The sequence below is a fragment of the Euphorbia lathyris genome, chromosome 6 (assembly GCF_963576675.1).
Source record: "Euphorbia lathyris chromosome 6, ddEupLath1.1, whole genome shotgun sequence".
Taxonomy (NCBI): Eukaryota; Viridiplantae; Streptophyta; class Magnoliopsida; order Malpighiales; family Euphorbiaceae; genus Euphorbia; species Euphorbia lathyris.
The window spans coordinates 25079696-25100557 of record NC_088915.1 but is presented as its reverse complement, the minus strand read 5'-3'; the positions used below and the strand labels follow the sequence as shown (position 1 = coordinate 25100557).

The 20862-nt window shown below is 32.8% G+C and overlaps 2 protein-coding genes across 3 annotated transcripts; one reads left to right on the top strand and one right to left on the bottom strand.

Annotated features, from left to right (window-relative positions):
- The first annotated feature begins 5452 nt into the window (after positions 1–5452).
- Positions 5453–7086, top strand: LOC136231921 (large ribosomal subunit protein eL43). 2 transcript variants are annotated; one of them, XM_066020948.1, is made up of 5 exons: positions 5453–5561; positions 6261–6300; positions 6482–6570; positions 6675–6757; positions 6874–7086. In XM_066020948.1, the coding sequence occupies exons 1-5, from the start codon at positions 5559–5561 to the stop codon at positions 6935–6937; spliced, it is 279 nt and encodes a 92-aa protein (XP_065877020.1). In that variant the 5' UTR covers positions 5453–5558; the 3' UTR covers positions 6938–7086. The 2 variants fall into 2 exon arrangements, with proteins under 2 accessions (XP_065877020.1, XP_065877019.1); XM_066020947.1 differs by lacking the exon at positions 5453–5561 and having other exon boundaries at positions 6255–6300.
- A 1026-nt stretch (positions 7087–8112) lies between these two features.
- LOC136233059 (phosphatidylinositol 4-phosphate 5-kinase 5-like) lies at positions 8113–10411 on the bottom strand. Its single transcript, XM_066022600.1, has 3 exons — positions 9424–10411; positions 8903–9161; positions 8113–8718 (listed from the first exon to the last, which is right to left on the bottom strand). Exons 1-3 carry the CDS (start codon positions 10290–10292, stop codon positions 8572–8574), a joined length of 1275 nt encoding a protein of 424 aa, XP_065878672.1. The 5' UTR covers positions 10293–10411; the 3' UTR covers positions 8113–8571.
- Between the last annotated feature and the right edge of the window lie 10451 nt (positions 10412–20862).

Sequence of the window (20862 nt, the reverse complement as noted above, 5' to 3'; positions counted from 1 at the left end):
GATATCAATTTAATTGGATAGACATTCATTTTTTTTTTTTTTGAATAAAACATAATTTATTATTATCTTAAATCAGAAGAAAGAACATCAAGTATAAACGATGGTGGACAAGCCCACTCACCACGAACAGAACTAGAAGTAACAGCCTTAGCAAGACTATGGGCTGCTAAATTCGCTGATCATTTCACAAAAGAGATAGAACAAGTGCTCAAATTTCGTAATAAATCACAACACTCACAAATAACATCAGACAAATATGATAATCGAATGTTTTGATGTTGAATATCCCGAACCACCACCAAACAATCAGATTGAAATTCGACGTGTCCTAGATTGAAATCCTTGACCCATGATAACGCTTCGCGGATCGCCATAGCCTCTGCCAAGGGAGGATTAACTGTATCTGCAAGATAGCCCATACGAGCCGCAAAACATCGCCCTTGGTGATCTCATAGAAGAAAACCATATGAACAGAAATTATTTTGGCTATCAATGTCTGCGTCAACATTGCATATGAAGTTACCGACGCTGGGCTTTTTCCAATTACTCTGTGCATATGAATATGGAGTAGCCTGACTCGGATGACAATTCTGTGCAGCCTGCCAAGCCACAAGTTCTGTTGTTGCTGAATCACATATTTCCTCAGGGGTGCGAAGTTTATCGTTCCATACTTTGTGATGTCGCGCCTTTTATAATTGCCAACATATCATTACGATACGATTACAATCGCTCGTTGCATCTTCAAGGAGATTGATAAACCACTGAATGAAGCTGGTAATCTGATCCATTCGATTATCTTGGAAAAAAAATTGCCAAACCTGATACGCCCGCGGACACCCGATGAAAACATGAAATTAATTTTCTCCAAATGCGCCACAAATGGGGCAACAATTAGAAAGAGAGCTATGGCGGGATGCAAGGTTGTTTAGCGTTGGTAAACAGTTAGTAAATATTCTCCATAGACAATTCTTAATTTTCGGTGCTACCTTCAGGTTCCAAATTAAATTCCAGTTGATTCGATTTGTATTTATCAGAGACATCGGTATTGGCCCCAATGCTTGAAAGTATCCACTTCTTACTATGTACGCTCCAGATTTATCCTTCGGTTAGAACCATCCATCTTCTGCCCTCTTACGTCTGATAGGAATGGAACGAATAAGCGCAACATCTCGCCTATTAAAATTATTGTTGATGATCTCTTCATTCCATCCCCCATAATCATTCATTAAGTCTTTCACAAGGCCTGTTTGTAATGATGCAGCAACCGAACTCGTGGGATAAGAATTCTGATCGTCAGGAAGCCATGGGCTATTCCAGATGGAACTGAACTCTCCATTACCAATCTTCCGTCTCAGCCCCTCAATCAATAAATCACGACCCACCATGATGCTACGCCATATGAAAGAAGGGTTATACCCTAAGGAAGCCTGTAAGAAATCAACATTAGGAAAATAACATGCTTTCAGTAATTGAGCAACCAACGAATTCGGATGTCGAACAAGCCGCCAACTTTGCTTAGCCAACAGTGCAAGATTAAATTTGTGAATGTCACGGAAGCCCAGTCCTCCATTTGATTTTGGCCAACACAACTTATCTCAAGCCTTCCAATGAATTCCACTTGATGTAGAGCCCGATGAATTCCACCAGAACCTGTTCAACATATTATTAACATCATTACAGAACTCATTTGGCATAAGAAAAATGCTCATTATGTAGGTGGGAATTGATTGTAGCACAGATTTAATGAGAATCTCCTTCCCTGCTTGAGACAAGTATTTTTCTTTCCAACTATTGATACGTTTCCAGATTCTGTCTTTTAAAAAACCAAAGGCTTGCATCTTACTTCTACCAACAACTATAGGTGTCACACCCGACCCAAAACGGCATCGGGTATGAATGGAAAACAAGGTAACGAACTTTTAACAGTCTAAAAGCCCAACATATTTCTAATATATAAAAATTTATTTGGACTACCTAAAGTTTTATTTAATTATTTGGCTTGGACTCGATAATTCTATCGAGCTTCCTAAGTATCCCGAACCTCTTTTAATATTTAAACCGAGAATCAAAGCCACGTAGTTCTACCTATATTAGGTAGTTCTCTTTAACTTATTTACACACTGATGAAATTAATAGATTTCATTTTATCGCTACTACTATTCATAATATATTTAGCATCCCGATCTACGATTTCGACTTGTCGATTTATAACCCTTTAGAAACTTAATTTAATTTCATTATAACTTAACTTAATTACGAAATAGACCAAAAACGCTTATTCAGACCATCATAAATTTATTTATTATATATACGCGAATACTTTATCGATTCAACAATACGAAACTTTAAATTTTTAAAAAAATCAGATTATCAAATTAAATCAAATCATAAATAAATATCGATATCTTTATATCGGCATTTTATCAAACCAACCGTAAATCAATCAAACGTTTTATCAAACCAATTTGTAATCAATCAAACGTTTTATCGAACCAACTCGTAATCAATCAAATGGTTTATCAAACCAACTCGTAATTAATAAAATGTTTTATCAAACCAAATCCGTAATCAATCAAACTCGTAATTAATCAAACTCGTAATCAATCAAACATAAAACTTTATATCAAAATCAACTCATAACCGAAAACATAAGACCTTATATCCATCATAGAGTTTCTCCCCTTATGTATCAATCCATAACCACATTTTTCATATAGTCGAGACGTCTCTTTAACCTTGCCTAATCCCGTATTGGTCTTACCCCACACTTCGCTGCCGATACCCGACTAGGTCTTTACACTGTGTACATAGATCATGTCCCTCACTGAACAATGGTCTTCAAATATATAACCACCGGTCCGGATTACTCTAGATGGATATAAAACTCATAAAATCACAATATGCTCAACTATCTTTAAAACAATCAAATTTCCAAATAATCTCATAACTATAAACCATTTGCCTTCAATTATAACTATTTCGTAAACAATTATTCAAAATAGCTACAAACAAAATATCAAAATCTCTTACGATTAAATATTCTTTTAATATAAGTAAAATTATTAAAAACTCGTATAAAATACCGATTCATAATTTAACCCAACTTCAAAAATATTATAGCTCAAATATTATATCGAGAAAATTTAATATCGTTTAAAAGTAAATATTCCTATCGGACTAATTTCGGTTACCGAAACAAAAATTCTAAACTGAATAATTGATTCGAACTATAAATACTATTAGACTCATTAAACCACATTAAACTACTAAGAGTATATTCGTCCTAATTTTATATTTAACTTTATACCGACTCTAATTGGAAAATATTGGTATTAGTCCTTCTTATTTTAATTCGACAAATTAAACTCACTTAATTATTATATAAAACTAAATTTTAAACCAAACACTTTTATGAAACTATTTATGTTTGTCACCATATGAGACTATCTATGTTTGTCGCTAAAATTGTAACACGTAACACTAAACGTTATCGTTAATTCCGACTTAAGGTTCAGTTAGACTCGTGATACTCATAGGAGTTTATCATTACTAATTTTTATCTTCAAATTCGTTGTAATTGTCCAAATCTATAAATATTCGAATTATGACTATTTAAACTGACATCGTTAATTCCGACCGATTGTATGTTTAAACTTATGACGCTGCTAAAAGCCTTAATACCGAATCGAACTTTCATTTCGATAAATCTAAAAGACAATTGTCTAAATTTTATATTTTTATTAGTAAAATATAGACTTGATAAATCATTATTCGTAAACCTGTTAAAATTTGATGAAACTATCGAAACTAAACTTACTCAAACTCATGCCTAAAACACTTTATAAATAATTTAGATATAAAACACAGTTACCGAAATATCGTCATCGGTCACCACAAATTAATCGGTGTGATCCGTTGACGTTCAGTGAAATATCGTTATCGGTCACCACAAATTAATCGGTGTGATCCGTTGACAGCTGAACGTCGTCATCGATCACCAAAATTAAACGTTTTTCCTCCTCAAACCCCTTAATCCAAACTTGATATATTCCTTTTTTTTTTATTATTATAAAATTCTCTCAAGTTGTGATTATTTAGTTAACACTATGGTTATATATTAAGTTAAAATTATCTAAATAATTAACACCAAGGTGTCATCATTTAATTCAACTTGAATTAAATACTTAACAAGTGTCTTTTTTTACACTTCCCATAGTTGCCACGTTTTTCTTATTATTTTTATATTTTTTTGTTTAATTAATTTATTTTTTTTATCAGTCATATAACACTTCACAATAAACTATATAATATTTAATTAAAACTTATCTTTCTTTTTAGTTAAAACTTATCTTTAATATTCACACATTAACTTAACATTTTATTATTATTTACAAAATAATATGAAATTTAAGTATAATTTCGTATATATGATTTGGAGATTGGCAAATATCAATTTTGATTCTTTTAATTTATACATTTTTATAAAACTTATCCAAAAATATTTAATTTATACTTAAAAACATTAAATTGAACCCTATAATATATTTAAATTCATAAATAATTCACATTATCTATTTCGAAAAATAAAATTTTAGACACAGATGTTACAATAGGCGCCCCCAAATAGAAACCCATATCCTCAACTTCTCCAACCCCGAGTTCATTACAAACATCAGAGCGAGCCTCAACTGTCGTATTGCCGCTAAAAAATATAGACGACTTTAGAAAATTCACGCATTTACCAGATGCTTGCTCGTAACACCTCAAACATGATTGAACCTCATCGGCTTCTCTTTTATTTGCCCGAAAGAACAGGTAACTGTCGTCAGTAAAGAATAAGTGGGAAACTTTTGGAGCATTGCGAGCCACCTGAACTCCATGAATCAATCCCATCCGTTCTCTAGCTGATAGCAACGATGATAGGCCTTCAGCACAGATCAGGAATAGGAAAGGTGATAATGGATCCCCCTGCCTCAAACCTTGCTGAGGAATAATCGGTCCAATCTCTCTACCGTCATGCAATACTTTATATGAAACTGTGGAAACCATCATCATCATCCATTGAGGATAGACATTCATTTAATATGATGGACATCCATTAAATAATTATTAACTACTAATTATAATTATTCATAATTGAACTTTTTAATTTTACACTTTTAAAAATTAAACTTCTTACTTCAAAAAAAAAAAAAATTAAACTTCTAATTATTTATTTCTTTAGATTTATCCCCCTAAAATTTTAGGGTTTTAAAGAGTAATCATAATCTTTAATTTTGATACGTATTAAACATCTCACTTAGCTGTTAGTAAAATGTTTAATATGTGTAAAAATTGATTAGAGGGTTCATACAAAAATTGAAGCTTAAATTTTGCTAAGAAAAAATATTAGAACAGAGACAAGTGGATCGGCCCATTTGAGACCAGGCCCAATTGCATCGATCCGTTTTACCATTTCAAGGTTTCTATAAAAACCTTAAGAAACCCTAGGTGTTTCCCTATCTCTGCTTTCTGTTGCCGCTGCTTCCTGAACCAGAGATCCTTGAAGCGCAACAACAATGGTACACACCTTGTTTTTCTTCCTAATATTAGTGTTTGAATATACTCGTAATTATATATTTTTCATGTTTCTTCATTTGTTATAGTAATTGGTTGCTATGCTATATATTTATAGACTTTCTACTGAAAATTTGGTGTTGATCTCCAAATAATCCAGTCATTAGTATGCTGAAATGAGTATCTTTTATCTTGTGTTCAGATTTACCTCTTGCGATTTATTGATTTTTTGTGATGAATGGTTTATAGTTTGATTTATAGAAAATTTATTATAAATTATGTTTATACCTCTCAAAAGTTTTGTGCGTGGGCGTTTCAAAGTTATTCCATTAAGGGTTAAACAGAACGCTCATCTTCTCCAACTGATATTGTTTCATGTTTGTTGTTTGTCGCTTCTCTTTGGTGGTAAACATATTTGAAGAACTGTTTTGTCTAGCTATCTTTGCGTTGCCTCTGCAAATTATTGATTTATGAGGTTTTATGATGATATTCTGTTGTACTTTGAAGATGCTCAGGTGTCTTGAGCATGGGAATTAATTGACAAGAAAAATGTTATCATGGCGTTGTGATAGTTGTGTTTTTCATTTGTAGTGTAGTTATTGAATGAGCATGCTTTTGGATTTATTGTGCAAATGAGCTTTACGATCTTAATTTTGATGTGCAATATTGAACATAAAATTGATGCAAATTTTTATCTGATGCAGACCAAGCGAACAAAGAAGGCTGGTATCATTGGAAAATATGGTATGTGAATCTAATTATGTGGAGTCTTGCTAACTTTTCAGTGTTATCCTTTTTTGAATAGTCAATCCTATGTCTATTTTGTTATTGATCTAAATTTTAATTGAGTATCTTTACAAGTGCACTGTTAGTCTTTTTAATCTAAAGAACTTTATTCATTAGTTTAAGTTTTGTTTCTAATTAGGTACCCGATATGGTGCCAGTCTGCGGAAGCAGATTAAGAAGATGGAAGTTAGTCAGCATAGCAAATTTTTCTGTGAATTCTGCGGGAAGGTAAGCTTCCGCTATGGTAGATAGATCCTTTATATGGTTCAAGCAAATGTGATTATAGTGTTCTGCTTTGTTTACATGTTGCTTTATCTTCTGTGGCTCTATAGTATGCTGTCAAGAGAAAGGCTGTTGGAATTTGGGGATGCAAGGACTGCGGGAAAGTGAAAGCAGGCGGTGCCTACACTTTGAAGTAAATACCCTTAATACACCTTTTCAATTTTGCTCAAAACTGTAATTGAATGCTTTGCCCCTGGAGGCTAAATGTGTGGATGCTGTGAATTGACTATTGTTTTGTTTATGTGACAGCACTGCTAGTGCCGTGACCGTTAGGAGCACAATTCGGAGGTTGAGGGAACAAACTGAGAGCTGAGCTTGCTAGTTTCAGTCCCTATTTTAACTGTTATTCAGAATTTTTGGATTGTTTGTTTTAGTAGACACAAGACTAGAAAATGTTTTGAGAATGTTAAAATCTATTTTATATTGGTTAGTTGAAGCTAATGCATTTTTGTGTTCTGAAGATGTGATGATGTTTTGTGGCACTGGAAACGAGCCTCGACTTTAATTGCATGCAGGGTCTGGTTTTTAGAAATAGTTCTGCGTATCAAATTTATCTTTTCTACTTACTCAGATACCCGCTTTCTTTTACTGTTCACTGATACAAAGAATTGAAGTATTAAAATGGGCTTAAAGCACTTGATCTTTGTGTACTTTTTGCCCTTGATCTATTTTTCGGTAGCATTTCCATTTCAATATGGTTGATAAGTTAGCACTTGTTTTAAAATCTTAGTGCTATATGGGTTGAGTTTATTTTCTTCTGTCTAAATCCAAACGATGCTGTTTTTAAGCTTTTCATTTGCCTTTGCTTTGAGTTATCAAAATTGTTGAAATCTCAGTGAATGTGGGTGATAAGTTGACGCTTATTTTAAAATCTTAGTGGAGGGCTATATGGGTTGAGTTTTTGTCTCTTAGCTAAATCAAAATGACACTAAGATGAACTTCTCATTCGCTGAGTGTGCAATCAATTTCAGTACCTTTTAGATAAATATGGAAGGGTAGACCTGGGGATACGCTGAGTTCCATGAATCTAAGATTATTCCATATGATTTTTTTTTTTATACGCCGAGTTTCATGAATCTAAGATTATTCCATATAATTTTTTTTATACGCCGAGTTTCATGGCGATCTCCCGGCGACTGAGATAGAGACCACCAAGAGTGCCCTAGGAGATCTTTTTTATACATGGTATGTTAAAAAAAAGGAACATTATGTACAGAATAATATACAGCTAATAGTGCTCAGTCTACGAGAAGATTGCCTGTCTTCTTGCTTGGTTTGGGGTCTCTCGTTTAAACCGAGCATAGAAAGAATTGAATTATGCATGAATTGCTTATCAGAAAATCATTGAAAAGAAATGGATCGAGGCGAGGAAATAGCATATAGAGAAGAAGAAATCGGCAAGGCTGCATCGCGTACTTTCTCAAAAACGATAGATATAAATTTAAATTTTATCCCTTTAAATTACCAAATTACTCTAGTAAAGGTGTTACAGGTGTTCCTTTTCTTTTAAACTGGCATAATTGGTTTAACATTTATCAACACTTGGCATTAACAAAAATAGCATGAATCTCAAATTAGTAAAACAAAAAGGCCCCCTGTTAGAGCTATTGATTCTAGCTGTACAGGAAAGACCAAAAAAATGTTCCCAGAATTCAGTTAAAACTGTGTGCATAACCTACTCTCTAAGATATTAAAAAAATCTAATTACATTTATAAGCTATACCCCCACCTCTCAAAACCTGTAAAACTCAAACTAATTACATTTAGGGCCAAAAAAGGGTTTGGATTCTTCTTGCTCCTCAATCAACGTTATCTTGAGGTGTTCCAAGGATGATCATATAACAACTCAAAACCAGAGGACTTAAAACTCCATAGTCATAATTATGACTGTTATAGAAGCCCTCAGAGTTGGGAGATCAGACAAAAATATTCTCTGCATCATAACTGTTAGTTATGAGTCATTGTTCTCTGCACTGCTTTTACTGCCGAGACTCTTGCAGCAGTGGCTGCTTTGTTAGCTCCAGCAACTGTTCTGTTCACCCTTTCCTCTACTCTTGTCACTTCGTATGCTTTCTCCGCAGCTCGCCTTGCTTCCTGCTCATGGCATAGTAACCGATAAATTAATCACACAAGTTCATTCCTTAATCCAATCATAACAACAGAAAGAGTATGTTTATGGTCAAGGTTAGTTATTACTCATTGTAAAATGATGTATTTCTATGAAATCAACGAAAAGTCACACAAGGCAGATGATTGTTGAACAAGCAGAAGCAGTTACCTGGACAGAATTAAGAAGTTTGGAACCGGTAACAGCAAATGGAAATCCAGACTGGGTTTTGTTTGCAGTAGGATTGTCAAGAATACCATTTTGCCAATGACCAGACTGTAGTTCCCCGTTCCGGAAAGTGTACATACCAAGGCCTTGCCTTTTTCCCTCATGCCATGCTCCTTCATAGCGGTGCCCATTCCCGAACTGATAAACTCCGAAACCATGCATCTTGTCTGCAAAATATTCCCCAGCATATGTGTCTCCGTTTCTACATATATAAACCACGCATAATTCAGAATAATCATACTTAAAGTTGTAATTAGCAATGCAAATTACTGTCTAAGGATTACTCATTGTATTCAATTGTTTATCTAAATCCTCTACCTTAGAAAGGTAAACAAAATGTATCTACTTTGGATGTTTTTTAGACACCAACATAAAAGACTCAAACATAACTTTTCTCTGTCACAGCAGAAGCAAACAAGATTTTACTTTTTCTGCGGAAGCTATTGCAAGAAAATGAAATGTACCTGAAATGATAATGGCCAAAGCCATGTTTGAGACCCGTCTTGAAGTGACCAACATATTTACTTCCATCCTCACATGTATAAATTCCAGTACCATGGCAGTATCCATTAGACCATTCACCAGAATAAACATGGCCTGCATAAAACCTGTAAACTCCAATTCCATGCCTTAAACCTTCTCTATATTGACCTCTGTACCGGCTACCTTTAGCCCATGTTTCCACACCGAACCCATCATACTTATCATCAATCCAATCACCCTCGTATCTTCCACTCATTGAATAGTAATACACTCCACTTCCTGAACACTTCCCCTTATGAAATTCACCCTCATACACATCACCATTTCTGTAAGCTTGAACCCAACACCCCGAATTTTGCTTCTTTTCTGTTTCCGCCTTAGACCCAATTGACCAAATTACAGGTTTTGATTCTTTCAAACCATCAACACTTGCCAGAGAACGACCAAGAAAGAGACCAATACAGGGCAAGCGGGGGAGAGCGAGATTGATAGACACCACAAGGGTAATTGAGAAAGCAAGCATAGAAAACAAATTGAGGATAAAGAAACGTCCAGGATATGATATGAACAAGTAAATACAAGGTAGAGACATGATAACCAGGACCCGTAAATGTACACAAAACAAACGCACACGCCCTAAATGGTATCGGATTTTGCAAGCTAAGGTTTTGATTGAAATCGGAACATGATAATTAGTATTCAATTTTGATTTTGGATTGAAATTGGAGAGTGTAGCGGAACGGGACAAGGAAGAAGAAGAAGAAGAAGCCATGGTTGTTTCTTTGCTTCTTACTCTTCTTTCACCTTCAGTTTCTTCTCTGATATGAAATTCTTGTTTCTTTATACGCATTTAAATTCAGAAATGACAAATTCTTGTTCTTGAATTGAATTTAATCCCTTTTCAATTGAGAAGCGACAATGAATTCAACGTGTGCGTATGATGTTTTTCTCTAATGAAACAGGGAGAAGAAGAAGACAAGACAGCAAACTATTATGATGGGAAGGGGTCTTTTCCCAGGTTAACCCTTAAGTTGATATTTAGTTACGAAAATGCCATCGTTGATCTTTCGCCTTAATTTTTGCAAACAATTAGACCAGAACAATCTGTGTAATACTACCACAAATTTATAATTAGTATTATTACATAAAATACAGCTGTTCTGTTCATGTTGTACAGTATAATATTAATAATAATAGAAATAGGATGTTAGAATAGAACAATTTGAAGTCAAATGATTACATGGACATGATCTAACTCCCTATATTCTAGAATCTATACTCTATACTACATTTTTTTTTAGTTTAACCCCAACTCAAAATTAAATAGAAGTTTACTAATTATTAATTTTTTTTTTCTCAAATCTGCTTGCTTGAGTTGTATATTAAAAAAAAACAAGAAAATTGTTGTTTTTACTAAATATTGATCATTAATGTGTTTGACTATGCATCAATCTCTTATAATAGTTGTCCTTTTTTATTTTATTTTTATGAACTGCATATATTTTTATTGAAATAATCTTAGAAATTCTCATTAACCTTTCCTACTAATGTATTTATCAAATAGTAAATATAAAATACTTATTTGCAGATGTCGATGTTATTTGATGTTTATTATTAATGATAGGCTTAAAGCACTATTTGGCCCATGTTCTATCCAAAATTTTGTTATTTGGCCCTTGACCTATTATTTGGTCACGTTTGGTCATTGATCTATCTCAATTGCTGAAATTTCACCCAATGTATATTCAAATTTAAACCGAATCGTTATCTCATTGATAAGTAACAATATTTTAACACTTGAATGTAATAGATATTAATTAGGATTTGTTTTTCCTTTTTTCTTCTTTTTTAATCTAATTAATTATTTTCACATAACGTGGCAAAAACACTTTAATAAATATCACGTTTCAAGTTCATGTGTCAAAATATTGTTAATTGTCAATGAGATAACGATTTGGTTAAAGTTTGAATACAAATTGGGTGAAATTTCACCAAATGGGATAGGTCAGGGGCCAAATATGACCAAATAATAGGTTAGTGGCCAAATGATAAAATTTTGGATAGGTGAGGGGCCAAATAATACTTTAAGCCTTAATGATAAAGAATATATATTAGTTGATATTTTTTAATTCAAACATTTATTTTAATTTTACCAAATATTTTCTCTCTATTGTTTTGAATTAAAAAATTTCGAAATATGAAAACAACAAATAATTTTCTCAGTAAATTATGATCAGTGTATTTATATTTACACATACTTGAAAGAAATAATTTATTGTCATTCAATTCTGATTTTGAGTTTAATTTCAGATTTTTTTTTATGTTTTCTTGTGTAAAAAGATATGAGTTCATATCATAAAGTTAAAATAAGATTATATTTGGGTTATTTTGAAAATATACTGAAAACATAGTTTTCTATTTATTTAATTGATTGGTAAGCTAAAAATAAGGTAAATATATTGAGTCAACCTTGTGGTGAGTGTTATCTATCTGAATGAAACTGAAGTTTGAGTATATTATTATTAGGGTAAAGTTCAAATAAAACCCATGTAGTTTCACTAATTTTCAGATAAAGGACCGTGGTTTACTTTTTGTCAAAACGAGGATTGAGGTTTTTAACTTTAACAAAATAAGGACTTTTTCAATTGATACTATTAAAATCATTTTTGACGACTTCAAAAATGACATATTTTAAGAACTACTAATATTCTAAACAACTTTAATTCTTCAACTTTTTTATTTTGAGATTGTTTAGATGATGTTTGGTAAAGAGAGAGAAAGTTAATGTTTAGAGAGAGAAAGTTCTAAAAATGATGATTTTCGAAAATCGAAAATGTAGTTCCATGGAAAATATGACATTGAACAACTTTAATTCTTGAAAATTTTCATTTTAAGGTCGTTAAAGATGATTTTAATAGCATTAATCCAAGTTTGAAACCTTAATCCTTGTTTTGAAAAAAAGTAAACCACGATCCTTTATCTAAAAATTAGTGAAAACACAGGGATTTTCTTTGAACTTTACCCTTTTTATTATTGAAAGATTAAAATGGAAGGGTCCACATGTGTAGATATGATGATGAGTATGAAAATAGGTGGCTTTATTCTGGTCTTATCCAATAACAATATTAATAATGATTATTCTCTTTTGCTTTTTTTTCGACTGGGAAAAACCTTATCTTTATTTTCTATTATTTATTTCTACAACAGGATGGATGCTATATCACATCACATGTATGGAATATGAGAAAGTGCCATAATTATAGTAACAACCTTTGGATTTTCCCTTTTGGGTCTCCATTCATTTTTGGTTTTGGATGCAAATATTGGAAAAATAAAATGAAAATTAGAAACATGAGAATCGAAAGTGATGGATTTGGGATCTATTTGTTTCATTATTGGAATCAGGACATTCTTTCACTTAATGATTTCATTCAAAAAAGAGTTTATTTATTTTTATTTAAGGGATTTACATATGTGCCGTCTGGTTTATCTGCTATGTTGTATTTAATTTATCTTATTATTAGGTGCCGTTTGGTTTACAAAATGGAATGGAATGGAATGGAATAGAATAGAATAAAATAATTCTTCAAATGGAATAGAATAACAAAAAATGGAATAAAAATATCTAGGAATAATTATTCTTATATTTGGTTGGTAGAATAGAATAGAATATATAGTTTTTTTTATTCAAAAGACAATATTACCCTAAAATATAATGTCTTATTTATTTTAAAATTTTAATTATTACTATAAATTGTTCAAATATTTAAGGGTTAAAGTGCAAAAATACCCCTAACGTTTTGGATCAGGAGTAATTTTACCCCTAACGTCTAAAATGGTGCAATTTTATCCCTAATGTTGGAAGTCAAGGGCAATTTTACCCCTAACGTTGATAAATTGGGTCAATTTGAGAAATAATTCATCAAACTGTCTTCTTGGTCATGAATCTTGTTATCTACACTTCACACATGCGTTATTTTATCAGTAACAAATTACAAACATATGTTGCGATGTGAAAAAAATAAGAAAAAAATATTAAAAATATAATGTCTTTTGTACGAATTAGACAAAAAAATTCAAAAAATTCACCGAATTTATAAATATTAATCTCCAATTTTATTATTAAATTAAAAAAAACATTATATCCTTTGTTTAGAACAAATTGATATGCAATTGGTGCAAAATAAAGAAAAAAATGACTGTATTTTATAATAGTGTCTGAAATTGATCCAATTTATTAACGTTAGGGGTAAAATTGCTCTTGGTTACAAACATTAGGGGTAAAATTGCACCATTATAGACGTTAGGGGTAAATTTGCTCTTGACCCAAAACTTTAGGGGTATTTTTGCACCTTAACCCAATATTTAATATATATTATTTTAAAAAATATATAAAAGAAAAAATAAAAACATGAAAGACGGAAAAAAAACAAGAAAAATTTTAAAAATGAAAAAACAAACAAAAAAATGATTATAGAGACGTGGAAAGCTATGAAAATATGAAAATGTTAAAAACACGAAAATATGAAAAATATGGAAAACAGAAAAACGTGAAAAAAATGCAAAAAAACGTGAAAACACAAAAAGTGAAAGTTTTTGAAAATCACAAAAATAAAAAAAAAATATTAAAAACAGAAAAGCATATGAAAAATGCGTTTATTACGTTTTTTCATATTTTCATGTTTTTTTTTGTATTTGTTTTACGCTTTTTTCATGTTTTTCAAGTTTTTTTTGTTTGTTCACATTTTCATATTTTTCGTGTTTTGTCACCTTTTCGTGTTATTCACGTTATTGTATTTTTTTGCATTTTTTTGTTTTTTCACATTTTCACGTTTTAGTTTTTTGGTTTTTCGCGTTTTTGTATTTTTCGTATTTTGTTACTTTTTCGTGTTATTCACGTTTTTTCATGTTTTTCATATTTTTTCATGTTTTCGTGTTTTGTTTGCGTTTTTTGCATTTTTATGTTCATCGCGTTTTTCACGTATTGTCACATTTTTGTGTTTTAGCATTTTTTACGTTTTCTTGTTTTTCGTATTTTTTCACATTTTCATGTTGTTCGTATTTTTTTACGTTTTTAGTATATTTCGTGTTTTGTCACTTTTTCGCGTTATTCATGTGTTTGCTTTTTTTTGCGTTTTCTTGTTTTTTTCCGTTTGTTCACGTTTTCGTTTTTTTTTGCATATTCTCATGTTTGTAACTTTTTACATTATTCACATTTTTGTGTTTCATATTTTTCGTATTTTTATATTTTTTTAACCGTTTTTCTCATTTTTTCATTTTTCACGTTTTTTTATGATATAAATTATGGATTCGCCAAAATATATAGGATTTGAGAAATGGGCTAGATGATTTAATGGAGGGTAATTTTGTAAATTATAGAAATACAAAATTAGGAATAGCCTATTTCTTTGATTAAAGAATAACCATTCCATGAAAACAAGGAATAGGGATTCCATGGAATAGCTATTCCATAAAAAAAAACATTGAACCAAAGGTGGGAATATCTATTCCTTAGGAATAGCTATTCTATTCCCTCTCTATTCCGCGAACCAAACAAACCCTTAGTTTTTTAATTAGAAATTGGCAGTGAGAAACAATGGTAGACAGACTTCCTAACTAGGTTGTACCCCCGTCAATACACAATCCCAAAACTATTATTATTAAAAAAAGAGAGAAAAGAACACAAGTCATAAAAACAGTTTAGGCAAATCGGTAAACACACCGACCACTAGGATTACATAAGAAAACTGAAGAGCAAAAAGGAAGGAACGGTATCCCACCATGTAAACTGAGAAGCCGTTCTACCAAAATTAGCAAAAAGGTCTGCAACCTGATTCCCCTCTCTATAGACATATGAGACAACCAAAGGCATGGAACTCAAACGGATCAAACACGTGAGCTAATCCAGGTGTTACCATAAGACCCCGAGCTTGACTTTAGCCAACAACCCAAAGGCCCCCAGTACCGCCGGCTGAATTATAATATTAGGGAGGGGCAACCGATTTTAATAACTTGCTTATTTACTTAACTTTTTAATGAGGGATTTTTATTTAAGTCTCATAATCTAACTTAGTCTTGATTTGCTTTAGCATACATCAGACACACATACATACATACATTGACGTTATGGACATATCATCTAAATTATTCCATCGAGCCAGAGACGGAATAAAAGGCCAAACCTAAGGAAATACTAACTATTACATATTTCTCTTTAGGTCCTCCGTCTTCTCCATGGCGCCTTGAAATTACATATTAATTTCTATACTACTAAAAGAAAACTTCAATTGAATTGAAGGGAATTAGATGAGAGGAGAAATTACAATAGATAGTAGAAAGGCAGGACGCGCAGGCCCTATTTCAAAAATATCAAAAGACTAAAGAGAGGGTCCAAATATGTCCATAACTCCAAACATGCATAGACTCAATTAAATAAATTTAATTGGTTGATTACATAACTATCTTATGTAATATTTATGTTAATCACATTAACTTATCAAATTAACTTTCATCCAATTTTACTTCTAATAGTTTCGTATCTTTTATATTAATCCTTAGATTAATATAACTATACAAAACGTTAATTATGCACGTCCCATTTATTTTGATTTTAATTCATTTAACATTTTGATTTACAAATTGGTAAAACAAACTTTTAAACAAATTTTCATTCGATAATCAAAACAGAAAACTATCAATTTCTGAAACATATATATTTAAATATAAAAACGATTTTAAATATATATATATATATATCAGTTCTAAAACGGTTTTAAAACGATTTTCAGAAAATAGGAAAAACTACTATAGATTTCCGTTTTATCTTTAGAATTAATAAAACTGATTTTATCAATCTAACTATAAAACTAATAGATTTCGTTATCATGATTATCAACCAAAATAATTAGGAACATATGCATAATCTATTTTAATTAACAATTAATTAAAACTTATTTATCATTAGGATTAATTAATCAAATCTTATTTATCAATTAACCTAACCATAAATATTTATTCAATCCTATTGAAAAACTTCTAAATTTTCATATATGAAATAACGGATTTAACGATGTCTCTGATACCACTGAAGGAAAATAGGCAAATGTTTGGCAGCGGAAATATAAAAATTTTAACCTATTTCCTTAAACCAAGATCCGTTAATCGTTATTTCATACAAGGAATGATAGAAGGAAATACCTTTTTGAAGAACTATCTACAGTTGCTAGCGAAGTGCCCTCAACTCTAGTTCCGAGTTCACGAGCACAAACCAAAAGACAAGATCAAACAAGTTAGAATCTCAACCAATGAATAGCAACCAAAATAGATTGCCTCTAACAAGTCAACACAAGATCAAGGATAAAGAGAAAGAGATGAAATCAATAGAATGGAAGCGAGCGGAGCAATTTCTTCCTCTACAATAGACTGGTCGAAATTCTTTCTCTGTTCCGGATTAACCCAATATACCTATAAGGGGGGATATATATAGCCTCTTGTATCTAAAACCTTAGTTAGATAGAATTAGGTTACTTCTTTTGAGTTTTATTCTAAAATAAAACTTCATAAATATTATCTATGGTTTTTAGATAACTTCTTTATAGTTTTATTCTAAAATAAAACCTCATAAATATTATCCACAGTTTTAGATAACTTCTTTATAGTTTTATTCTAAAATAAAATTTCATAAATATTATCTAAAGTTATATCTAAATATAAAGATAACATTAGGTTGTTTGGTAAAATAATATTTAGAAGCATTTAACCATTTTAAACCTTCTAACTTAATTATTCAATAATTATAATCTAATCATAATTGACTAAAATAAATTAATTCTCATATGTATATATATATAATACATGTATTTCCCCTTTTTCTATTTGGGCCTTTATATTGGGCTTCCATCTATTAATTAACATCTATTCCTCTTTTGGTTCCAAGTCTTATGTGTGACCCATTAGGTTCTTATTACTACTAGCCGTATACAACCATTAAATTAATTTTTCAAAGTTAATTTTAATCTTTGTATAACGGAATGAGTGCGAGGACTGTGATAGGCAGAATCGTAAACATTCCCCCAGAGTTATAAGAAGACAGGTTGATTCCGTCGTTGACCTTTCCGTATTAGTTACAGTATAATTTGATCCTTTATCAACTACATCCTTGAACAGAATCTTATGACTATGGATAATGTCAAGTCATATATAGCGAGACGTTCGTTTTACTTGTACAGGCCGAGTTAACTCCAATTAGATAGGTTAAGTGAAATATGCATTTCAAGTCTTAAGCTATCACCTTGCAAGGATTTAGAGTCAAGTCTTCCACAAGCGATCCTTGGACGTATCTCCCATTTATCAGGAGTGACAAATGCTCAATCCAATGTTAACTATCCTGCAATTACTTCCTATGGTACCCAACGCCTGCCCGCACACACCCCAGAGTCATCTCTGTTATGGATCGTGTTTGAACAGAGTCAAAGTATCACATTCCATAATCCAGAATCACTAATTAACAATCCTTTGAGTCTGAGGATTACTTATACCTATTAATACCAATGTGATGAATAGGTGACAGGGATAAATCCATCCATCCTGTTATCTCAAGTCGGGTCCCCAATCCTAATGAACGACGTTTCATCGGATCTATGTAACTGTCCAGATATCTATATATATGAAGCTTGTGAGATCAGCTTTCTGTCGGACAGAAGACATTGTTACATACAAGTCTCAACAGTGATATATCAATCCTAAACATATCACTTGACTTGGGGTGGTTTTAAGTTTATTAGTTTATTATAAAGTTTTGTCTCACTTCATGCTTGTATGAACACTTTATAATCACTTTAAACAAACTTACGAATTTCCTTTTATTAGACTTTATTTAGTGCTTAAGGGGATTGCCTTTATATAGTTATAAAACATATATCTCATTAAAACAAATGATATAAAGAACAATTCATTTACATTAAGTTTGTATCCTGCAACAATTGTCTATAGGACACTAAACCCCAACATACTCCCACTTGGACTAAAGCCAATTGTTTCTAAAACTTATCCCAGTAGAAGCTAAATGACGATCATGTACTTTCTGGGTTAAAGGCTTTGTCAACGGATCTGCAACGTTGTCCTCTGTAGGTACTCTTTCTATTCTCACATCTCCTCTAGCCACAATCTCTCTTATGATGTGGTATCGCTTTAGGTAGTGCTTGGATGCATTATGAGACCGTGGTTCCTTTGCTTGCGCAATGGCTCCATTGTTATCACAGTACAGAGTAATGGGATTGACAATGTCAGGCACCACACCTAGTTCTGTAATGAACTTTCTAATCCAAACTGCTTCCTTTGCTGCTTCCGCAGCAGCGATGTACTCTGACTCGGTCGTAGAGAAAGCTACGCTTCCCTGCTTGGAACTTTTCCAACTGACCGCGCCCCCATTCAAGATAAACAGGTATCCTGATTGGGATTTAAAATCATTTTCATCTGTGAGATGACTAGCGTCTGAAAACCCTTCAATTTTTAGATCTCCTTCTCCGTACACTAGGAACATATCTTTAGTCCTTCTCAAGTACTTAAGAATGTTCTTGACGGCAATCCAATGCTCGTCTCCCGGATTCCCTTGGTAACGACTCGTTACAGATAACGCGAACGCTACGTCAGGTCTAGTGCATAGCATAGCATACATAATCGAACCGATCGCGCTGGCGTACGGGACTACAGCCATGCGTCGTTTGTCATCATCAGTTTTAGGACATTGATGATTGTTTAACTTTATTCCATGTAGCATGGGTAAGTTACCTCGTTTCGATTCAAGCATGCTAAACCGATTTAGCACCTTTTCAATGTATGTAGCCTATGAAAGACCAAGCAGTCTTCTCGATCTATCTCTATAGATCTTTATACCAAGTATATAAGCTGCTTCACCAAGGTCTTTCATTGAGAAGTTACCGGATAACCATACTTTTACCGACTGTAATAGAGCAATGTCATTTCCCATTAACAGTATATCGTCCACATATAGTATGAGAAATGCTATAGAGCTCCCACTTGCTTTCTTGTAAATGCAAGCTTCTTTGCAATTTTGTTTGAAACCAAATTGTTTTATGGTTTCGTCAAAACGCTTACTCCAGCTTCTAGACGCTTGCTTGAGTCCATAAATGGATCTCTGAAGTTTGCAAACTTTATTTGCATCCTTTGATATGAAACCTTCAGGCTGCATCATGTATACATCCTCAAGCAGGTTTCCGTTTAGGAAAGCTATTTTCACATCCATTTGCCAAATCTCATAATCGTAGTGAGCGGCAATAGCAAGCATGATTCTGATTGATTTGGACATAGCAACAGGAGAGAAGGTTTCGTCATAATCAACACCTTGTTTCTGACGATATCCTTTCGCTACCAGCCTAGCCTTGTAGGTGCTAACCTTTCCATCCATGTCAGTCTTCCTTTTGAAGATCCACCTGCATCCAATAGGAATTATCCCTTCGGGTGGATCAACCAAAGTCCACACTTGGTTAGTATACATGGAATCCATTTCAGAATCCATGGCCTCAAGCCATGCTTTAGAATCTGGACTAGTAAGAGCCTCTTCGTAGTTTTCGGGTTCGTCGTCTAACACGGGAACCTCGTTATCATCTCCCACTAGAAAACCATATCTAACTGGGAGTTCACGAACTCTTTGTGATCTACGAATAGGTGCCACTGGAGTCTCATCTAATGGGACTTCTTCGGGTACCTCAACCGCTTCAGTTGTTTCAGTCGGTGTTTCTTCCTTTTGAACTTCGTCGAGTTCAATCACGTTTCCCTTTTGTGTTTCTTCAAGAAACTCTTTCTCTAAGAAGGTTGCGTATCTGGATACTATTACTTTCTGATCATCTGGATGATAGAAGTAATGCCCAATGGTTTCTTTGGGATATCCAATGAAGAAACATTTATCAGATTTAGAATCTAACTTGTCGGACGCTATGCGTTTGACATATGCTGAACAACCCCATACTCTCATAAATGAGAACACAGGTTTCCTACCAACGAATAATTCATATGGTGTGGAACTAGCGAATTTAGTTGGTACTCGGTTCAGGGTGAAGAGGGCAGTTTCTAAGGCATACCCCCAGAACGTCTTTGGAAGTAAGGCCATGCTCATCATGGATCGTACCATATCTAATAGGGTACGGTTTCTCCTCTCGGATACACCATTGTGTTGTGGTGTATAGGGAGGTGTCCATTGTGAGCATATCCCACATTCAGTTAGATAATTCAGAAAATCATCAGAAAGATATTCGCCACCTCGATCAGATCGAAGCGTCTTTATTTTCCTTCCTAATTGATTTTCCACTTCATTCTTGAAGCATTTGAATTTGTCAAAGGCTTCTGATTTGTGCCTCATCAAGTAGATATAACCATATCGAGTATGGTCATCTATGAAGCTA

Bases quoted from the DNA above. Each gene is read 5' to 3' on its own strand.
- LOC136231921 (XM_066020947.1), top strand. From the start codon at position 6,255: ATGCAGACCAAGCGAACAAAGAAGGCTGGTATCATTGGAAAATATG. The intron at 6,571-6,674 runs GTAAGCTTCCGC...GTGGCTCTATAG, and splicing joins TCTGTGAATTCTGCGGGAAG to TATGCTGTCAAGAGAAAGGC. The intron at 6,758-6,873 runs GTAAATACCCTT...TTTATGTGACAG, and splicing joins GGCGGTGCCTACACTTTGAA to CACTGCTAGTGCCGTGACCG.
- LOC136233059 (XM_066022600.1), bottom strand. From the start codon at position 10,292: ATGCGTATAAAGAAACAAGAATTTCATATCAGAGAAGAAACTGAAGGT. The intron at 9,162-9,423 runs GTACATTTCATT...TTATATATGTAG, and splicing joins TTTGGCCATTATCATTTCAG to AAACGGAGACACATATGCTG. The intron at 8,719-8,902 runs GTAACTGCTTCT...TGCCATGAGCAG, and splicing joins AACTTCTTAATTCTGTCCAG to GAAGCAAGGCGAGCTGCGGA.